Source organism: Caloenas nicobarica, chromosome Z, assembly GCF_036013445.1.
Source record: "Caloenas nicobarica isolate bCalNic1 chromosome Z, bCalNic1.hap1, whole genome shotgun sequence".
Lineage (NCBI taxonomy): Eukaryota > Metazoa > Chordata > Aves > Columbiformes > Columbidae > Caloenas > Caloenas nicobarica.
The window spans coordinates 53,211,601-53,228,834 of record NC_088284.1 but is presented as its reverse complement, the minus strand read 5'-3'; the positions used below and the strand labels follow the sequence as shown (position 1 = coordinate 53,228,834).

At 42.5% G+C, this 17,234-nt stretch overlaps 1 protein-coding gene and 1 pseudogene across 1 annotated transcript in view; both read left to right on the top strand.

The window, feature by feature from the left end:
- Positions 1–3,886, top strand: part of DAPK1 (death associated protein kinase 1) — a 90,184-nt gene extending 86,298 nt beyond the window's left edge. Inside the window, exons 25-26 of the mRNA XM_065656186.1 lie at positions 785–973; positions 1,591–3,886. Of these exons, the coding sequence (XP_065512258.1) occupies positions 785–973; positions 1,591–2,823 (1,422 nt within the window). The 3' untranslated portion in view covers positions 2,824–3,886. The remainder of the gene's footprint in view (positions 1–784; positions 974–1,590) is intronic.
- Positions 3,887–10,267: 6,381 nt separating this feature from the next.
- Positions 10,268–11,297, top strand: LOC136001293 (histone-lysine N-methyltransferase SETMAR-like; annotated as a pseudogene).
- The last annotated feature ends 5,937 nt before the right edge of the window (positions 11,298–17,234 follow it).

The following is a 17,234-nucleotide window of genomic DNA, read 5'->3' as shown; positions in this document are numbered from 1 at the left end:
GATATGTTTTTTTTTTTAATGAATTAAAAATGAATTTATTACTGAGTTCATTCTGTAGGATGAGGAAAATCTTTGGGTTTTATACAAAATTCAGCCTATTTTACATTCCAAATGGTCTCTTGATTGAATAAGCTTTTCTTCTCTGGCAAAACTATCATAGCCATGGTCACCAGCTCAAAATTTAGAGGACTTTGCTGCATAAGAAGTGTGTGCTGTGGCTTGAGAGTTTAGGATGAAGACATCAGTAATGTCCAAGACAATCAACAGATAAAAGTACCATCTTTACCTCTTCTGGTACTCTGCTGTCCCACTTGTTCAAGTAAACTGATCCTGTACAGATACTGATGAGTACAGATTTTAATTAAATGTTGATAATATCTGAAATAAACTTTAACTTCTAGATGCATGAAGTCAATTGATACATCTTGAAGTCACTGTTTCAGGTCATCAGCACATTTGACAAGGCAGGATTATATAAACCCAAATTTGTTCCACATGTCAGGATTCCCTTGGTAATCATAGCGATGCTTGGAAAGTCTGCTTATTTCAGTGGAAAAGTTGTTTCTGGAATTCACTTCACGAAGAAAAGTTAGATCTTAGAGCGAGTAAATGCTAGATGGAAGAGTAAGGTCCATCACAAGGGGAACTCTTTAGATGTGGATGTACATCATGAATGCATTAGGCCTTGCAATCTCCATTCAAACAAACAAACCAAAAAGCGCAACAGTACTATTATTGTCAGCAGAGTAGAATTACAAATGAATGTTTTCTGTGCTTTTTTAAGACTTGCCCAGCTATGACTCACCTGTGTGAAAAAATAATCTCCACACTGCCTTCATGGAGAAAAATGAATGGACCCAACCAGCTCATGTCCTTGCAGCAGTTTGTGTACGATGTACAGGAACAGCTTAATCCCCTAGCAAGTGAAGATGACCTACGGCATATTGCACAGCAGTTGCATAGCATAGGAGAAGTAAGTGTTTCTATCTGAATTGCATACCTTTATTACCAAGGCACTGCTTTCATGGAGTATTGCTTAATTAAGGATTTAAGCAAGTGCCTGTAGTTATTTTTTTCTCCTCCCTCTTACCCTTATCGTAAGAAGAAGGGACTGATTAATAATGTTTTTTGTTATCTTTATTGTCTTGTGGCTCCTATTTCATTCAAGATTATTTCTTTGAGACAGGAAGAATTAGTTTATTGCTATACTTGTAAGAATATAAGATACCCAGAAAGGATAAGTATGCTATCATCTTAAATGAGGTAGTGTCTAACATGTTCACTGCACATGAGAAATTTGTGTATCCATTAGAAATGGAATCATAGAATAACACCTTTGCATAAACAGCTTGCAGGGCATGGCTGGGCTTTACAGCTGTTGGGCTTTAATGGCTTTGTTAGTAGTGGAAATCAAGAGCAAGATCTGCTCTTTGTTCTGAATACTTGCAAGAAATTAAAATGCACTGTTTGTTTTTCTCTTGTCAGCAGTGTTAATTAAATGATTGGGTCAGTAAGTTAGGAAGGAGAAAACATGGGATGTCATCATGTACTTCACGAGATGTAAATAGTAACTTTCTTATTTATAAACAGATTAACATTATGCAGAGTGAAACTGTCCAAGATGTTGTGCTTCTGGATCCTCGCTGGCTCTGTTCAAATGTCCTTGGAAAAATCCTGTCCGTGGAGAACCCAAAAGCCCTGCATCACTATAGAGGTCGGTACACCATAGACGACATCCAGCGTCTGGTGACAGATAGTGATGTGGAAGAACTGATACAGATTTTGGATGCCATGGATATTTGTGCAAGGGACCTTAGCAGTGGAGCAATGGTGGATATTCCTGCTCTCATAAAGACTGACAATCTCCACAGGTCTTGGACAGATGAGGAGGATGAGGTGATGATTTATGGTGGTGTTAGAATCGTTCCTGTGGAACATCTTACCCCATTTCCTTGTGGAATTTTTCATAAAGTTCAGGTGAATCTCTGCAGGTGGATTCATCAGCAAAGCACAGAGGGAGATGCTGACATACGTCTGTGGGTAAATGGATCAAAGATTATGAATCGTGGAACTGAGCTTTTAGTGCTGTTGGTCAACCATGGTCAGGGTATAGAGGTTCAAGTTAGAGGACTGGAAACAGAGAAGATCAAGTGTTGCTTACTCCTGGATTCTGTATGCAGCACTATCGATAACTTAATGGCCACAACCTTACCAGGCCTTCTGACTGGGAAATACTACCTTAGTCCTCAGCAGCTGAGGGAACATCATGAACCAGTGATGGTCTACCAGCCTAGAGACTTCTTCCGTGCACAGAGTCAAAAGGAGACATCACTGACCAACACTATGGGGGGATATAAAGAGAGCTTTAGCAGTATACTGTGTTTTGGGTCTCTCGATGTCTACTCCCAGGGAAGCCTAGGGATGGATATTCATGTTTCTGATCTGAATCTGCTTACCAGAAGAAAACTAAGTCGACTTCTGGATCCACCTGATCCTATGGGCAAAGACTGGTGCCTTCTGGCCATGAACCTGGGCCTCCCTGATCTTGTTGCAAAGTACAATACAAATAATGGAACACAAAATGACTTTATCTCAAGCCCAGTCCATGCCCTTCTGCAGGAGTGGAGTAATGCTCCTGAGAGCACTGTAGGTATCCTAATGTCTAAGCTGAGGGAGTTGGGTCGCAGAGATGCAGCAGACTTTTTACTGAAAGCATCTTCTGTATTCAAAATAAATTTAGATGCTAATGGTCAAGAGGCATATGCTTCCAGTTGCAACAGTGGCACATCTTACAACTCGATTAGCTCTGTAGTGTCACGGTAAGAGCAGGTGTTTTGCATGGACATCTTTTCAAACAGCAGAAATGATAAAAGATACAATACAGGAGTTTCTGTGCATTTTCACTTATGGGGTTTTACATCAAGGGATCTTTATCCTTCTCCAGCACCACCTTTTTGTGCATAAACTTTCTACTTCTAACTGTGAATTGTTGCTCTTTATCTATTAAAAAGGCTGGTGTACTTCTAGTGTTTTAAAATTATTCCTGATACATAATGTGCTGCTTAATAATGCCATTTTAACTGGAAAGTCTTAACTTTTGGATTACGTACTGCAACTGTTTTATAAAATATTTAGATTCTCCCTATAAAAGGTAGGGGGAGAGGAATAGCACATATTACCTGAAATGTGTATTTCTTACACCTATTTTTTTTCTTTGCATTGTGTCCTCTGGTTAATTTTTTTTTAATATATTTGTAAGGAGAGAAACCCACCATTTGTGGTCAATCTGACTGAATTTAAGCCCAGTTTATAGCTGAAAAAGCGAGTGCCTTTTGCAGAAGGGAGGGTGCAGTTGATTTGAATGACCCTGCTGGAGTTACAAGAACACGCTACCTCTGTTTCACTTAAATTGTCTGCATGCTTATTGCAAGTGGTGCTTGCCTTTTAATTTTTCCTGCACTTCTAAGACATTGGTGATGACTCACGCAGAGCATTCTTGTGCCAGTAATATGGGTATAGACATGTGATATCTAATCAGCTTCAATTACAGTCAAATCATAATGTGAAAAATCTCTTAAGCTTGCCAATTATCATGCTTCATTATTTCCATGCACCTCAGGTAAAAGTTCATATCATTATAGAGTTCAAAAAACAAAAGTGTTGAATACTGCAGAATAATATTGTATAGCTGTCAGTTGTAATTTGTGTATAACAAAGGTTTTCTACTATTAGATCCTGCATTACTTACTTCCTGTACTTGAAAACTTCGATGGGGATAAAAACAAAAAGGAAGCAAGGTTTCTTGCAGTGATAATTTTAAAATTGATATGAGGGAATATGACCCTTTCTCTGTTTAAAAAAAAAAAAAGCATGTAATTTTAATGGTGCAATGTGTGTTTGTTTATATATATTGTATGTACATATATTAATACTATTTTTTTCCTTAATCTTACAATGTAGTAAAATTTTAAACGATTTTTCTACAAATAAACTGTTGCTTGTTGCATCCTTGTCATTAATATTCTATACCTGAAAAACACCAAAACTTCCTTTTTCCTTATGGTTGCAATCATGGAGAGGCAGTGCCTGGCTTCTGAAGTCCTGGGAACGTCCTGTTTCACTTCAGGAGGATTTCTCAGTGTGCTGGAAGAATATTTATCTGTTTACTGCAGAGGCAGTCCCCCTGCAGCAGGGGGATTTGCAGTCATTCACAACTGGCAAGCCAAAGCAGTTTTCTACATCGTTTTTTCCACAGCAGATGCAAGACTGCCATTGGGAATCCTCCAGATGATGCTGTGCTGCAGAGGGAGAGAATGCTGCCTTAGAGCCCGTGCTGGGGTAATGGTCCTTTGCGTTGACCATCCCCTCGTCACACAAGGACTGTGCTGCTGCTGTTGCTGCTGCTGCTTGTTTGAACCCCTAATGTCCCTCACAGACAGCTGCACAGTCTCTGCACAGCACTCGGTGCATGCAGCGCTGCTCAGTACCTCCTCTCTGTGTGTGCTGCGAAGGAATTAAACAGACTCTTCTCTAAAATGCCACTTGCCTTTCCCCGCTGGCTTTCTTTGCATATTTTACCCTTGTTTTATTAAATCTTTCCCTGGGCATCGCTGGGCTCCTACGTTAAATATTTTTTAGAAGTCTAGTCCTTAGTGAGAAGTGTATTTGATGAGCAGTCCTACCCTGGCGTGTCTCTGCTCTGATATTCTGCCGCTGACGAACTGAGTTCTGCATCTCCCACTGCTGCTTGAAGTTGCTCAGCGAGGAGCCCGGATTTGCCTGTCTTACTTCATGGCCACCACCACGCTTCGCTCTCTAAGCCATGGATGTGAAACTTTCTGGTTTTCTAGCTGGTTTCTTCAGGCCTGTTCCTCAGGCATCAAACTTGGAGTTACCCTCACTCAGTCTGTGCAACTGCAGTGGAGAGGGACTTGGTATCACAAGTCCTATGAGAGCAGGGGCTACTGTGAGATGCGTTTCTCATGCAGGGCTGTCAGTGGTGTCTGTCTGGGATTTAATTCACCACTGTGCTGCTTGTGGTGGAGTGGCAAGATTTTGAGATGCCAGGTAGCTCCTCCCCAACCTGCCTCTAAATGCTTTATGTGTGCTGAAGATGCACGGTTGACTTACCAACACTGATGTAATCATCTTTTTCTTTGGGTTTTTTTGTGTTTGTTTTGGTTTGACTTGGTTTTGGTTTGGTTTGAGGTTTTGCGGGGGGGAGGGGGCTGTCTTTTTTTTTTTTTTTTGTCTTTTTTTTTTTTTTTTTAACTCCCAACAGCATGTTCCTGACAATTCTCTACTTCCATTTACTGTAAAATGCAGCCCTGGGAGTACAAATTACTTAGCAGATACTATGACGGATCTTTGAGTGGCAGTCACAGCCTATTGCATCATTTACAGTTTTCATGGCAATAGGTTCAGGAAAGTGAATCACGGTCATAGGATAGTCTTGGATTGCTTTCCTGTAAATCATCTGCCACTGAAAAACAAAGCAAACCGAAAAGTTGTCCTAAATGAAAATTTTGACCAAAAAAGGTTAGCAAAGTGAAACAAGTCGGCATCGCTTCAGTTGCTTCGCTTCTATTGATTTCCTGTTCTGTTTTGTGAATGTAACTAGGAGCAGAGCTTTATTCCACTTTTTTAGAACTGTGTTTAAAATGCACTGATCCTGCCTGACTCACTCCAGAAGCTGAGGAAATGCCAAGTCTTTGCAAGATCAAAAAAGTTTAGCCATAAATGTAAGTTATCTCTAGTTTGTGCAAGGAACATGCTAAGCTGAGCCCCTGTCATTGAAATAAGTGGAGCTGGATACTAAGCGTTAGGAGACTCTTTGTAGTGCTTCTTTGTAGCATCAGAGCAGAGCTTCTGAGACACCATTTTGAGGATAAATCAGATTAGCCCCAATGTTCATTTTGTCTTCAAAATCCATAATGCAGACACACTGAAGTTTGCAGCACAGTTGCTCAAGGCCAAGGTGCCCTACAGATGATCTTGCAGTTTAAAAATGTTACGTTACAAACATCTGGACTCAAATTCTGGAGAAATTTTCTGAATATCAGGAGGAAGCAAACATTTTGGTGCAAACCATTTTTCCAAGTCTTTTCTCCCTGGCATGCAGCAGCATGCATAGGATGGGAAAGTGCTTCATATGCTATTTGTATGAGGTTTTACTGGTTTTACTCTCTGGGAGTTTTGCTTCTGACCTGACTGGTGAGTTTGGAAAGCCACAAGAGATCAGTGGCTACATGCAAATGATTTTGAGGATGGCACAAGAAGGGCATCCAGAGGTGACCTTGGGTGGAGGTGGATCTATGTGATTCTTCTTGCCTTAAGAGGATGTAAACTGGAGACAGCCACAGGTTTTGGGATCCTTGTTATTCAGGAGATTGAGAAAGAGTTATGAAACTACAGGGGTTTAGCAACTCCCAAGTGTCAAAAGATTGACAGTGCAAAGAGGCTTAGAAAGGAGCCAGAGCACCGTTTCCTAAACGGTCGGGTCTCTAGAGAGAGCCGCGGTGAAGCTGTCAGACCTGGCTGTGCTGGAGCCAGCCCCAGGGCCTAAACCTGTGCTGCCTGCTTGGCCCACTCCAAGGACAAGTCACCTGTTAGTGCATTGCAACCTTTGTATTCCATTCCATCGTTTAAAACAGCCGCCTCAATTTCAATCACATCACTATTCCAGCTTTGCTCATGAAACAGAGGAGTAATACCCAAGTTGTAACTCCAAACAAATCAAGCATGCTGTTGGCTGAAACCTCTCTTTAGGCCAGAGGAGGTGGAGCAGTGCAGCGTCTTCTTTGAAGGTGGCCTGAAAGGACTATGTAGAATACTAAAATTTATTTCTATTTGTCTTTTTGTTTGTTAAATTCAGTCCAGTGGGTCACAGCATTAAACAGAACCACAGATTCACTCCCATCCTTTCAGTCTTCGTCTGACTTGCAAAGCAGGGAACTAGGTAGAAAAGAGGAAGAAAATCAGTTTTTACAATGCCTGAGGTACTTGGTTACAGTCAAGCCACTGAGACTTTGCAGGTAGAAGTGTTTGGATCTCCAAAAGTCAGGTGAGCTGTAGACAGAAGAGGACTGATGGTATTCCTCTGTGTAGCTATGCCACTTATCATAACAAGCTTTACAGGAATAGTAGGGCCAGCAGCTGATGCTGCCTCAAAGCCAGATGAGGATCTCAGCGGACCTGCTTCAGGTTTACATTAACCAAATTGATTTAGCATTTCTGCACTAGCCAGACTACCCTGGGTGAGGCCCAGATCCAAAATGTGCATATTTAAAGATCGTTCTTCAGAATTCAACTAGGCTGCTGAGTCAGTTGGATGTGCCTTAAAATTCGCAGCCCTGCCCTGAGACAAGGCAAACCTGGACGGTCTTGCCAAAACTCTGGGTCCTGCTGTCACTAAGCGGAGGTCGCCTCCACATTTGCATGAGTGCATAAGGGCTGGGTGAGACATCAGCATGTGGTGCACAAAGAGGGGAGAATAAAGTTGTGCTTTTCAAAACTGTTCTCAGAGAAACACGGGAGAGAAGGCAGGGCTCTTGCATCAAAGGGGTTAGGTTGCTCGTGTGCTGTTAAAAGATCACATGTGCATGACTCTTTTGAGTCGCTGTGGGCTTCACTTTTTGAGCTGGCCATTGAATTGTAAAATCTGCAACTTCAGCCTGGCCACAAATAAGTATACTTTTATCATTAGAGTCTGGTTTTCCCTAGAGATTAAGCAGACTCATTTGCACACCCCTATATAGGGCTGCTTACAAGCCAAAATACATACAGCAGAGTGAATCAGCTAAGCAAAGGGTGTGCAGAGAGAAGGGTTATCTGCTGGGAACTTTGGGATAACAACAGCAAATCCTGCTATCACTAAATTTACTTATAAAGCACTGCAACTTTGTAGCATTCGCATCTTTTTTTAGTTCTTTCTGTTGGTTGCAAATGTGAAAAAAAAAATCTGCAGAGTGCTGAGTGCAACCAACTGCTGCTAAGCCAAAGCTTTTATTACTGTGGAAAACAGAGGGTCTTGAATTTTATGCTGAAGGCAATGTGTCAGTGCACATGAAAGCCAGAGCCAAACCCAGATGAGTTGCAGGACAGAACCAGGTCCTACTTTACTAAGCCTACAGTGTGTATTATTTCATCATTCCTAAAGCACATATTGGCAGAAGCAGCAGGAAAGAGATTACTTTGGAGGTGTTTCCACCCATTAAAGGCTTTGCTAGTTAGGGTTAGGTTTGTCAATTTGGTTATATATGAGGAGTTAAACCACCATCCTCCAAAACCAGAACTCTTTGAATTAAAGCTTTCTGCAGACCCCTGAGGATTGTGTTGACAACTGGAGAATGTTGTAGCAGTGAGCCTGGAAATTATGGAAGGGGGTGAGTCACCGTGACCAAATTAGCAACAGATAGGATGGGCTAAAATTCCTGGGTTGCTCACAGTCAGAAGGAAATATCACTTGCAGCTGTTAGACCTGGCAGTCAAGGGCCAGCTAAGGTCTTGGTGGAAGCCTGAGGTCTGCAGCACACCTGCAGTACCTGTCTGCTTACAGAGTGTTTAAGATGATGGATTAACACAATTTCCATGTGTGCTTCAGGAACTGAATTGAGGCCCAGAGGTTGGAAGTGCTACTGGGGAGACTTTCTGACCTTTTTGTCCCAGATACTATTAGCCAGCTGAGAAATGCTTTGCGAGAAATGCTTTGCTGCCTTCTCAGGAAACTACAAGAAGGAACCTCATCCACTGGTGTCAGTTTGGATGTACAGAATGGGTGTAAAGAATGAGCACAAAGCCACCAAGTGACCTCCTCGTTTGCCATTCATTCTCCAAGGACCAATGTTTGTTTGTACTCAATGAAATAGGGAGAGCATCTTCCCAAGAGTGGCAGAAGGTCAGGGAGTGTTACAGGATGAACCACTTCCCCAGCTGTGACTTCATGCTACGCAGTTATCGTATTTCTTACTGTCATGGCTAGGAAAGCTCTATAGGAACTGCGGTAGCCACCAAAGAAAGGTCTAAGTCACAAGGAGAAATTCTGACTTACTTTGTATATTTTACTCCACTAAGGATATTCAGTTATTTAAATATTCCAGTCTTCCGTGCCAGTGCAGTAGTTTCACAATTCTCCTACCAGACCTGCCTTTCTGCTTTAAATCACTCATGTCAGGACAAAGTGCTGCATCCCTGACCTGAAATGTCGTCTGCAGCGCCAGGTGAGCCAGGAGTTTGTGGAGGAAGAGCACAGGTCAAAGCCAGTGGACCTGGTGGCTCCTGTCGCTGGCCAGATAAATGTCTATTTTTGTTATGGTCACAGGGCCTCTCTCTACTGTCAGTAAAACTATGCTCCTGACTCCACCACAATTCAGCTGTGCAGTGTGGATGGTGATCTCTTTGGATTTCTTGTGGCATTAGCAGCAAACACATATATTAAGGAGAACAGTGGGGAGACTGTCTTACTCTTTTCTTTATGGTGTGATCGACTTGAAGCATCGTTCACATTCCACCTGTGATCTCAGGAACAGGCATTGTGGGCACCTGAAACTGAGGTTTGACATTTTTGTGTGTTTGTATAAAGCACAGCACCACTGCATTAAGCAGTAAGGGCAGTAAGGACATTCCTGCCTCATGCCCTGTTTGTTCAGCTCCACTTTTTTATTTTCAGAAGTGAAGCTGGTTTCTATACAAGTGCTGGAAACCACTTGTTTTCAGCAAGCACTTATCGTCTCCACGTCTGGTCCACATTGTTTCTAGGATATGGTTTCAATGAAACTTTTAAAAGAAAAATTTTCCCCGATGGAGAAACAAACCCTTTGGCAGCAATTTTCTATTCATTGAAGCTACTAATAGAGACCGCCGCTAACTGTTACTTTGACTGGTAAGTGAAGTAACATGCAAACTGTTTCTGTCATTAGAAAAACTACTCTCAAAACCTGATAGAAGAACATTCTTTAATCCACTATCAGTCTGGAGCTACAAATCCTTGTTATGCATCTGCACAGTAACTACCACAGCAGAGTCATGACTTCTGTACACCTCGGCATAATAGACAGAAATGAATGATGGCTGCCCTCCCTAACAGGTATTTAGAGGCTCGGTGCAAAAAGAATTGTGGTTTTTGCATTGTTGAAATTTGCCATTTGAGATTGGACACATTCTTAAATAAATGTGATTATCTTATACATCATTTTAATGCGCTTTTCTCGCTTTATGTTTTTTTGCTACTGACTTATTACATGCTGTTATTCTGTATTTATTTTAGACGATGGAAATTATGTTAGACAAAAAGCAAACTCAAGCGATTTTCTTATTCAAGTTCAAAATGGGTCGTAAAGCAGCGGAGACAACTGGCAACACCAACAATGCATTTGGCCCAGGAACTGCTAACGAATGTACAGTGCAGTGCTGGTTCAAGAAGTTTCGCAAAGGAGACGAGAGCCTTGAAGATGAGCGTAGTGGCCGGCCAGCAGAAGCTGACAACGACCAATGGAGAGCAATCATCGAAGGTGATCCTCTTACAACTACATGAGAAGTTGCCAAAGAACTCAATGTCAACCATTCTATGGTCATGCGGCATTTGAAGCAAATTGGAAAATTGAAAAAGCTCAATAAGTGGGTGCCCCATGAGCTGCCTGAAATTTAAAAAAAAAAAAAAAAAAAAAGTAGTTTCGAAGTATCGTCTTCTTCTACGGAACAACAATGAACCATTTCTTGATCGCGTTGTGACGTGTAATGAAAAGTGGATTTTATACGACAACTGGTGAGGACCAGCTCAGTGGTTGGACTGAGAAGAACTCCCAAAGCACTTCCCAAAGCCAAATTTGTACCAAAAAAAGGTCATGGTCACTGTTTGGTGGTCTGCTGCTGGTCTGATCCGCTACGGCTTTCTGAATCATAGTGAAACCATTACATCTGAGAAGGATGCTCAGCAAATCAATGAGATGCACCGAAAACTGAAACACCCACAGGCAGTGAACAGAAGGGGCCCAGTTCTTCTCCACAACAATGCCTGACCGTACCTCACACAACCAATGCTTCCGAAGTTGAATGCATTTGGCTACCAAGTTTTGCCTCATCCATCATATTCACCTGACCTCTCTCTAACTGGCTACCACTTCTTCGAGCATGTCAACAACTTTTTGCAGGGAAAACACTTCCACAGCAAGCAGGATGCAGAAAATGCTTCCCAAAGGTTTGCCGAATCCCAGAGCACTGATTTTTATGCTACAGGAATAAACAATCTTGTTTCGCATTGGCAAAAACGTGTTGATTGTAATGGTTCCTATTTTGATTAATAAAGATCTGTTTGAGCCTAGTTATAATGATTTAAAATTCATGGTCCAAAACTGCAATTACTTTTGCACCTGCCTAATAGATCCACACATGCTCAGTAGATGTGAAACTTGTGGTTCCTTCTCTTCGTGGTCAGACCTACAAGCACCACTTACATCGTTGCAACCTTATTGTTAATATCCACCAGGCCCAGAGCCACATTTTGTCTAAGCTGAAATCAAGATTTCCATTTATAGCTTGGAGGAACTGACCTGGAGACCTGGTCTCAGTCTTACTCAAGGGCTTGCATTTCTCTGCTTATCCTTTTACTCCTGTTATCTGCCTGCAACTCCACATGTTTATCCATCTGAGATAAGCCTCAAAACGTAAAGTGTGCAAACAGCACAAACAATGATTTTGAGAAGCTGTAAGATCAGCTATAAGATCAGTAAAATCATTTCAGTTGCAAAAACGAGCTGATTTAATTCTCTTTTTGCAACTGCCAAGTAAAATAATTTGTCTTTTTTGAACACAGGGAATGTTGCAGAGTCTAGAAAGCTTGTAGTGTAAGAGATTTGGGCTATATTCTGAAATACGACTATTAAGAAATTGACCTGAAATTGCTCACTGGAAACATCCAAGAGCACTGTTTCTCTCCAAGCAGGAGTCTGATGTCTCTCTCCTCTGCTTGGTAGAAACGTTTCTTGTCTTTGCCCAGCAGAAGGGTCTCTATATTGGACAACGGTTGGCCAACAGAATAACCAGCAAATACGTTCATCTCCTCACGAATATTATTATCACATGTGGCTCCGCGTCACTATCAATGCTTGATGGTGCTCCCCAACACTTAAAATCCCAGCTAGAGACATACTGTGCAGGTGCGCATTTTTGTCATTCAGACAAGGCCTCCATTAGCACTACCAACAATAGCGACTTCTTGATGTGCTGTGTTGCCATCAGGCAGGGTGTGGCGGTAGGTTATTAAACTGCCTCTGCCACTTAGTTTTCATCTGACACATGCTTAATTGTGAGGATGTCCTTCCTCTTGACCTTTGAATCAGTCCTACAGTTGATGAGGGATGATGTCCAAATTGTGTTACAGTAAAAATTATTTACAGCTATAGTGCTATGGTAGAGCCAAGATCAGATTCTTGACGTGTTGTCTCCTCACGTTTCCCAGCATTAGCCAGAGGTGGCACCATCTTATTCCCAATGGGAAGAGACGTGGTAGTTGTTGTGGCCTAGGGACTGTCCTGGACTCCCCTGTGAAGAGATGAGGCCTGCAGTGTAAGCCATAAGTGAGAGGCTTTATTGAGTGTTGTCACCTTGGGCTATTTCTATTAATTAAATGAAAGGAGGTTGGTGATGGGAGTAGAACAGAAATGTAATAAATAAGGAAATCTGTGAAATCAGTGGCTTCTTGACCTTGCCCTATGGTTGGGGATGTTAAGTACAGCTGTTGATAGAAGATGCAGTGTTCAAAAGCCAGGGACTGAAAATAGAGGCTAGAGTCAAAAAAACGTTGGCGTTCTTGCACAAGGAACAAATTTCACAAGCTATCCGGCTTTGCTGTATCACAATTAGCTATAGTCCTTTCTCCTAACATTTAGTCCACTGAGGCAACAAACTTCAGGGATGACTTCAGGTATGACAAGCCATATGTGCTCCTCCTAACCTCTGCTACCTGAAGCCTATTTGTGACTGCCAGCTCTGAGGAGCCAAGTCAATTAAATATTAGAGGGAATGGGAATGTAATAATTAAGTGTTGAAAAAGCCAGATTAGAAAGTCTATTGATGGCATTCACCTTTGCAAAACATCTACACTGCTTGCTGTAGGGAGCAGAAACAGTTTTAAAACAGCAGCAGGAGGCAGCGACAAATCCTTTGCGTTAGCCCCCGAGACACAAACAGGGTCTTAGGAGAGAGAGGTCCTGGTTCATCTGTAGTCATAGTAAACAAGAGTTGAGTGCACCTGAGAAATAAGATTAAACACTTTCAAAAGGCAGTCCATGTTCTGGTACATGTTCCTGGAGAGCCCCGTACATCCAGTTCTGGCAGAGGCCATTTGCATCAATTGCAAGAGGGAGTCCAATTCTGCCAGCTTTGTAAGCGCCATGTTCACCTTTATCTAAGATGTCTTGGAAAAGAAACACAGTAGAGGTTAGTGGGAAACAGTAAACAAACTCCACATGCAGCAGCTAATGTAACTACGTGTTTGGGGTAGAGAGAGGAGAGCAGGTGCTCTCCTGGCTGATGGCCACAGCTCAAAGCCTTAATCCAAGTATTTTGGTCAGGAGGCTGTTAGCAACTGCTAATCAAATCTGTTTAAGGCTGACACCTCTTATTTATGGGTAGTTGCTGCATATGTGCTTGTAACTGCACCCAGGACAGCTGATAGGGGTTAGATACACTGCTGCAACAACTTCTGTGTTTTGCTTTGTCTTCTTTTTATCTTTAATCTAGAATATTTTTGCAACAATGGAGAGAGATAAACAAAGAATTTTTATATGTAAGGTAGGTGAATTTGATGTTGGCTGGTCTGCACCCCTGCTCAGTTTGACACAGGAGAAACTTGGTAACCAAGTTCTGCTATATCTCAAATCAGCACTCCGGTCTCGACACTGAAAGATTTGATGGTGCGTTTTCCTAAGTATTTTAAGCTAATCTAAAGCTGTGTTCTTCTGAAAGGGGAAGTCCTGTCCTCCCCACACTTGCACTGCAGCCTTCTGGGCTTGCACTGGTACCCATGTGTGCTCAGCCAGTTCAGCACACTGATCCAGCAGGAAGCTATCACTTTGTGTTGTAGGCTTTGTCTGCAGCCTTAGGAGCTTGCTGCTGTGGCGTAGAGCAGGAATGAGAAGTCACAGGGGAGGGGAAGGGCCAGGCTGCCTTTTTTCACCAGTAATGCTTGTTCAAATACACCTCAGCTGCTTGAGAAACCACACCCATAAATAGTTTCGAACACTGTAAAGGTTTGACTTCAATATTTGTTTTAGTTAAAAGCATTTTCACAAGCCCTGATAAAACTCTGGACAGATGTCAGTGGCCCTTGGCAGAAAGGATGCTTTAAAAAGATTGCACTAAGCTAAAATAGTAGTTTACCCCCTTCTATGGAATAGGCAAGGATCCCAAAGGCTGAAACACCAGCAAACAGGAGATGTGAGAGCCTCTGTGCTGGGGAGGTTTAACCAGGAAAGCCAGCCCTGAGGAATGATTACAGCTGCTCTTCTGTGGACAGGAGGGCAGTACAGCAAATACAATGCTGTGGCATGGAGTGAGCACTCCTGATTCATGGCAATCCCTGAAGTACTGAGCATTGCCATTTGTTTTACTCCTGTGAGTGAATGAAGAATGCTAACCATAGCCCTTTCCTTCTCTCCTCAACCTCTCTTTGAGTATGGCTAATTCTAGTGCATCTGGTGATGAAGGCAAGGTTAGTACTGAAGCATGCAAAAGGGATTCCTGAGGCATTGCTGAAGTCACAGAGTTCATCCTTGACTCAGCCCTCTGCAGTGTGCAAGCAGATCATAGCGCTGCCCTGCTTGCAAGGGCTGGGCTGAGGCTCAGCACAGGGGATGTTCCTGAAAGTGGTTGAAGTCTCAGTGCTGCAGTAGCGGTATGCCTGCAGATGGCTATTGCTTTTACTAAACTCCTTAGAGCTGTGCAGGGCATACTGTGGTCACACAGCACTGCCACAGAGATGCAGATGTTGGTCGTACCACCCTGGCTCAGTGGGACCTGGGCATTATGTGCCATAACTAAACAAATGCTAGGAGGAGAGAGGCTAGCTGGAGATGTGGATGGAAAAACATGCAACATGAAGAAAAAATACAGTACTACTTGCCATTAAACATTTCTGAGTCAAACTAATTTGTGTGTCATCTGACCCCTTTCATCTCTTTCATTATACCCAGCAGACATTTTTAGTCTATGGGAATTTTGATGTGTTGTTTTCCTTTCAGTCAAAAGAGAAAAAACCCCTGGTTCTACAGATATGTAGCAGCTGCAGTAAATGCTGCTTCATAAACAACATAATGAGCAAATAGAACTAAAAATCAAAGCACAGTTACAAAGCAAGGCTCAATGTTCTGTTTCTTGCACACCAAATATTACTGTTGATTTCAGGACCTGAGTCTCGATCACTCTGCCTGGGAAAGCATTAAAAAACCAACCAAACAAACCATGCTGATTCTGTAAGTGAATTGTGAAGCACTTTGCCTAGTATTTCAACAAGCACTGACAAATTTACAGGATGGTCTATGATCCTGCTTCTGAAGAACAGTGTTCATTTAATCCATCCGTTCTGCACCCTCAAAGCAGCAGAGACTGCTGCGCTGTGCCTGACACATGGCACAGGTTGTCCGCAGGGGCCACGGTCCAGGACCAGCCTTCCTAGGATGGCACCACCCCAAGGGCTAGAGCAGAGGACAACTTGGTCCCCAGTGCCAGGTCAGGTGTGACCAAGGATGAGGGTATTGCTTTTGGACAGTGAGTTCCCCAGGTACTGCAGCTGGACACCAGGCTCTGGACAGTATCACAGCTAAACCGCTTCCATAGATTAGGGTCAGTTTTCCCCAAGTGGTCCATGTAAAGAAGTTACAGTGTCTCTCCTCTAGCCCCCCAATCCTGCTTGTAGGGAAAAGGGTTTTTCCTGTGTAACAGCATCAGCTGCAGATATACCAATCATGCAGCCTCCTCCCGGCTCTCCTTGCCCTGTGGTGTTTTCTGCATTGGCTCTAGATGATCAGGAAGGTTTATACATTGGGAAGGTCGCACTGCCTGTGAATGGGAGAGGATGTCCTTTTGTGCAACTTCCAGAGTCTACCTGTCTCTAAGTAGTCTGTATATGTAATAAAAGGGAGTACAGAAAGCTGTTGCTGGTCCTATTTACCTGTAGGTTTTGTCTTTTGTTTATTAGGTGTGGAAAAAGTAATTAATTTAGCAGGGCTTTGGGAATCTGTATTTGTAAATTATTTTCCTCTTCACTTACAAAGCAAATGTAAGAACCCATGAAAATAAATAAGTAGGAAGGACTGGGCTGTGCTACGGAGAAAGGCTGTTGAGTTTAGGACAAGCAAGGGATCTGTCATTGCTTCAGGTGTGGATAACACTGGCTCTCACACACTCGGTTCCAAAGGTACAAACCTTACCTTTCCAGCAGGAAAAAAAAATACACTGGCTAGGATCTGAGATACATCCTCATTGACTTAAGAGATTGAAATTCATTTACCTTGTCTGAAATGGAAATGAAAAGAAACAAAAACTCCTTCAAGTGAAAAAGTCAGGTGAGAAGGGCAAAATGTCAGCAAGAAGTTTTCCCACAGGAAGTAGTTCTTCCAGGCTTTCAGACCAGTGGTTTTGTATTTGAATAAACTGCTTTTTTTTTCTTTTTTTCCTTTTTTTTTCCTCCTAAGTGTTTAAGCTTGTTTTAAACTGTTCAAAACTAGCTCTGGTAGTTGAGTACAAGGAAAAACCGACAAGAGAACATGTGTAGTGCTAAGCAGAGGAGTCATCCACTCAACCTGTGTAAAGATTTTTCACTGCACTTCAAAGTATTTTAAGCACTCGTAGGAAAAAAACACTGAACACCCTTGAGGACTGAACCGACAAGTCTCTGCATTGGGGATTTTGTTGGAGGCAGAGGTCTTCTTAAAGGAAATAATCTTTGGACACTTCTTTTCCCAATCTCATTTTTTCTTGGTAATACAGGCAGTGAGACAGGCATTTTCACTAACATGATATTTAGCAGCGGTCTGAAAGCAGGAGTGGGAGTGCAGTCCCATACTCTGAAGCCTCCATGCTGTGTTTCTCTAAAGAAACGGGACCCTGATTTTTTTATTCCCCCAGAAGAGCTGTTTTTCCAGTGTTATCACATGCAGGTGCCCACAGGAATATCAAGAGTTTCTAAAAGCAGATACCCAAGCTGCCTTCTGACAGCCAGGCAGTGATCATCAACAGCA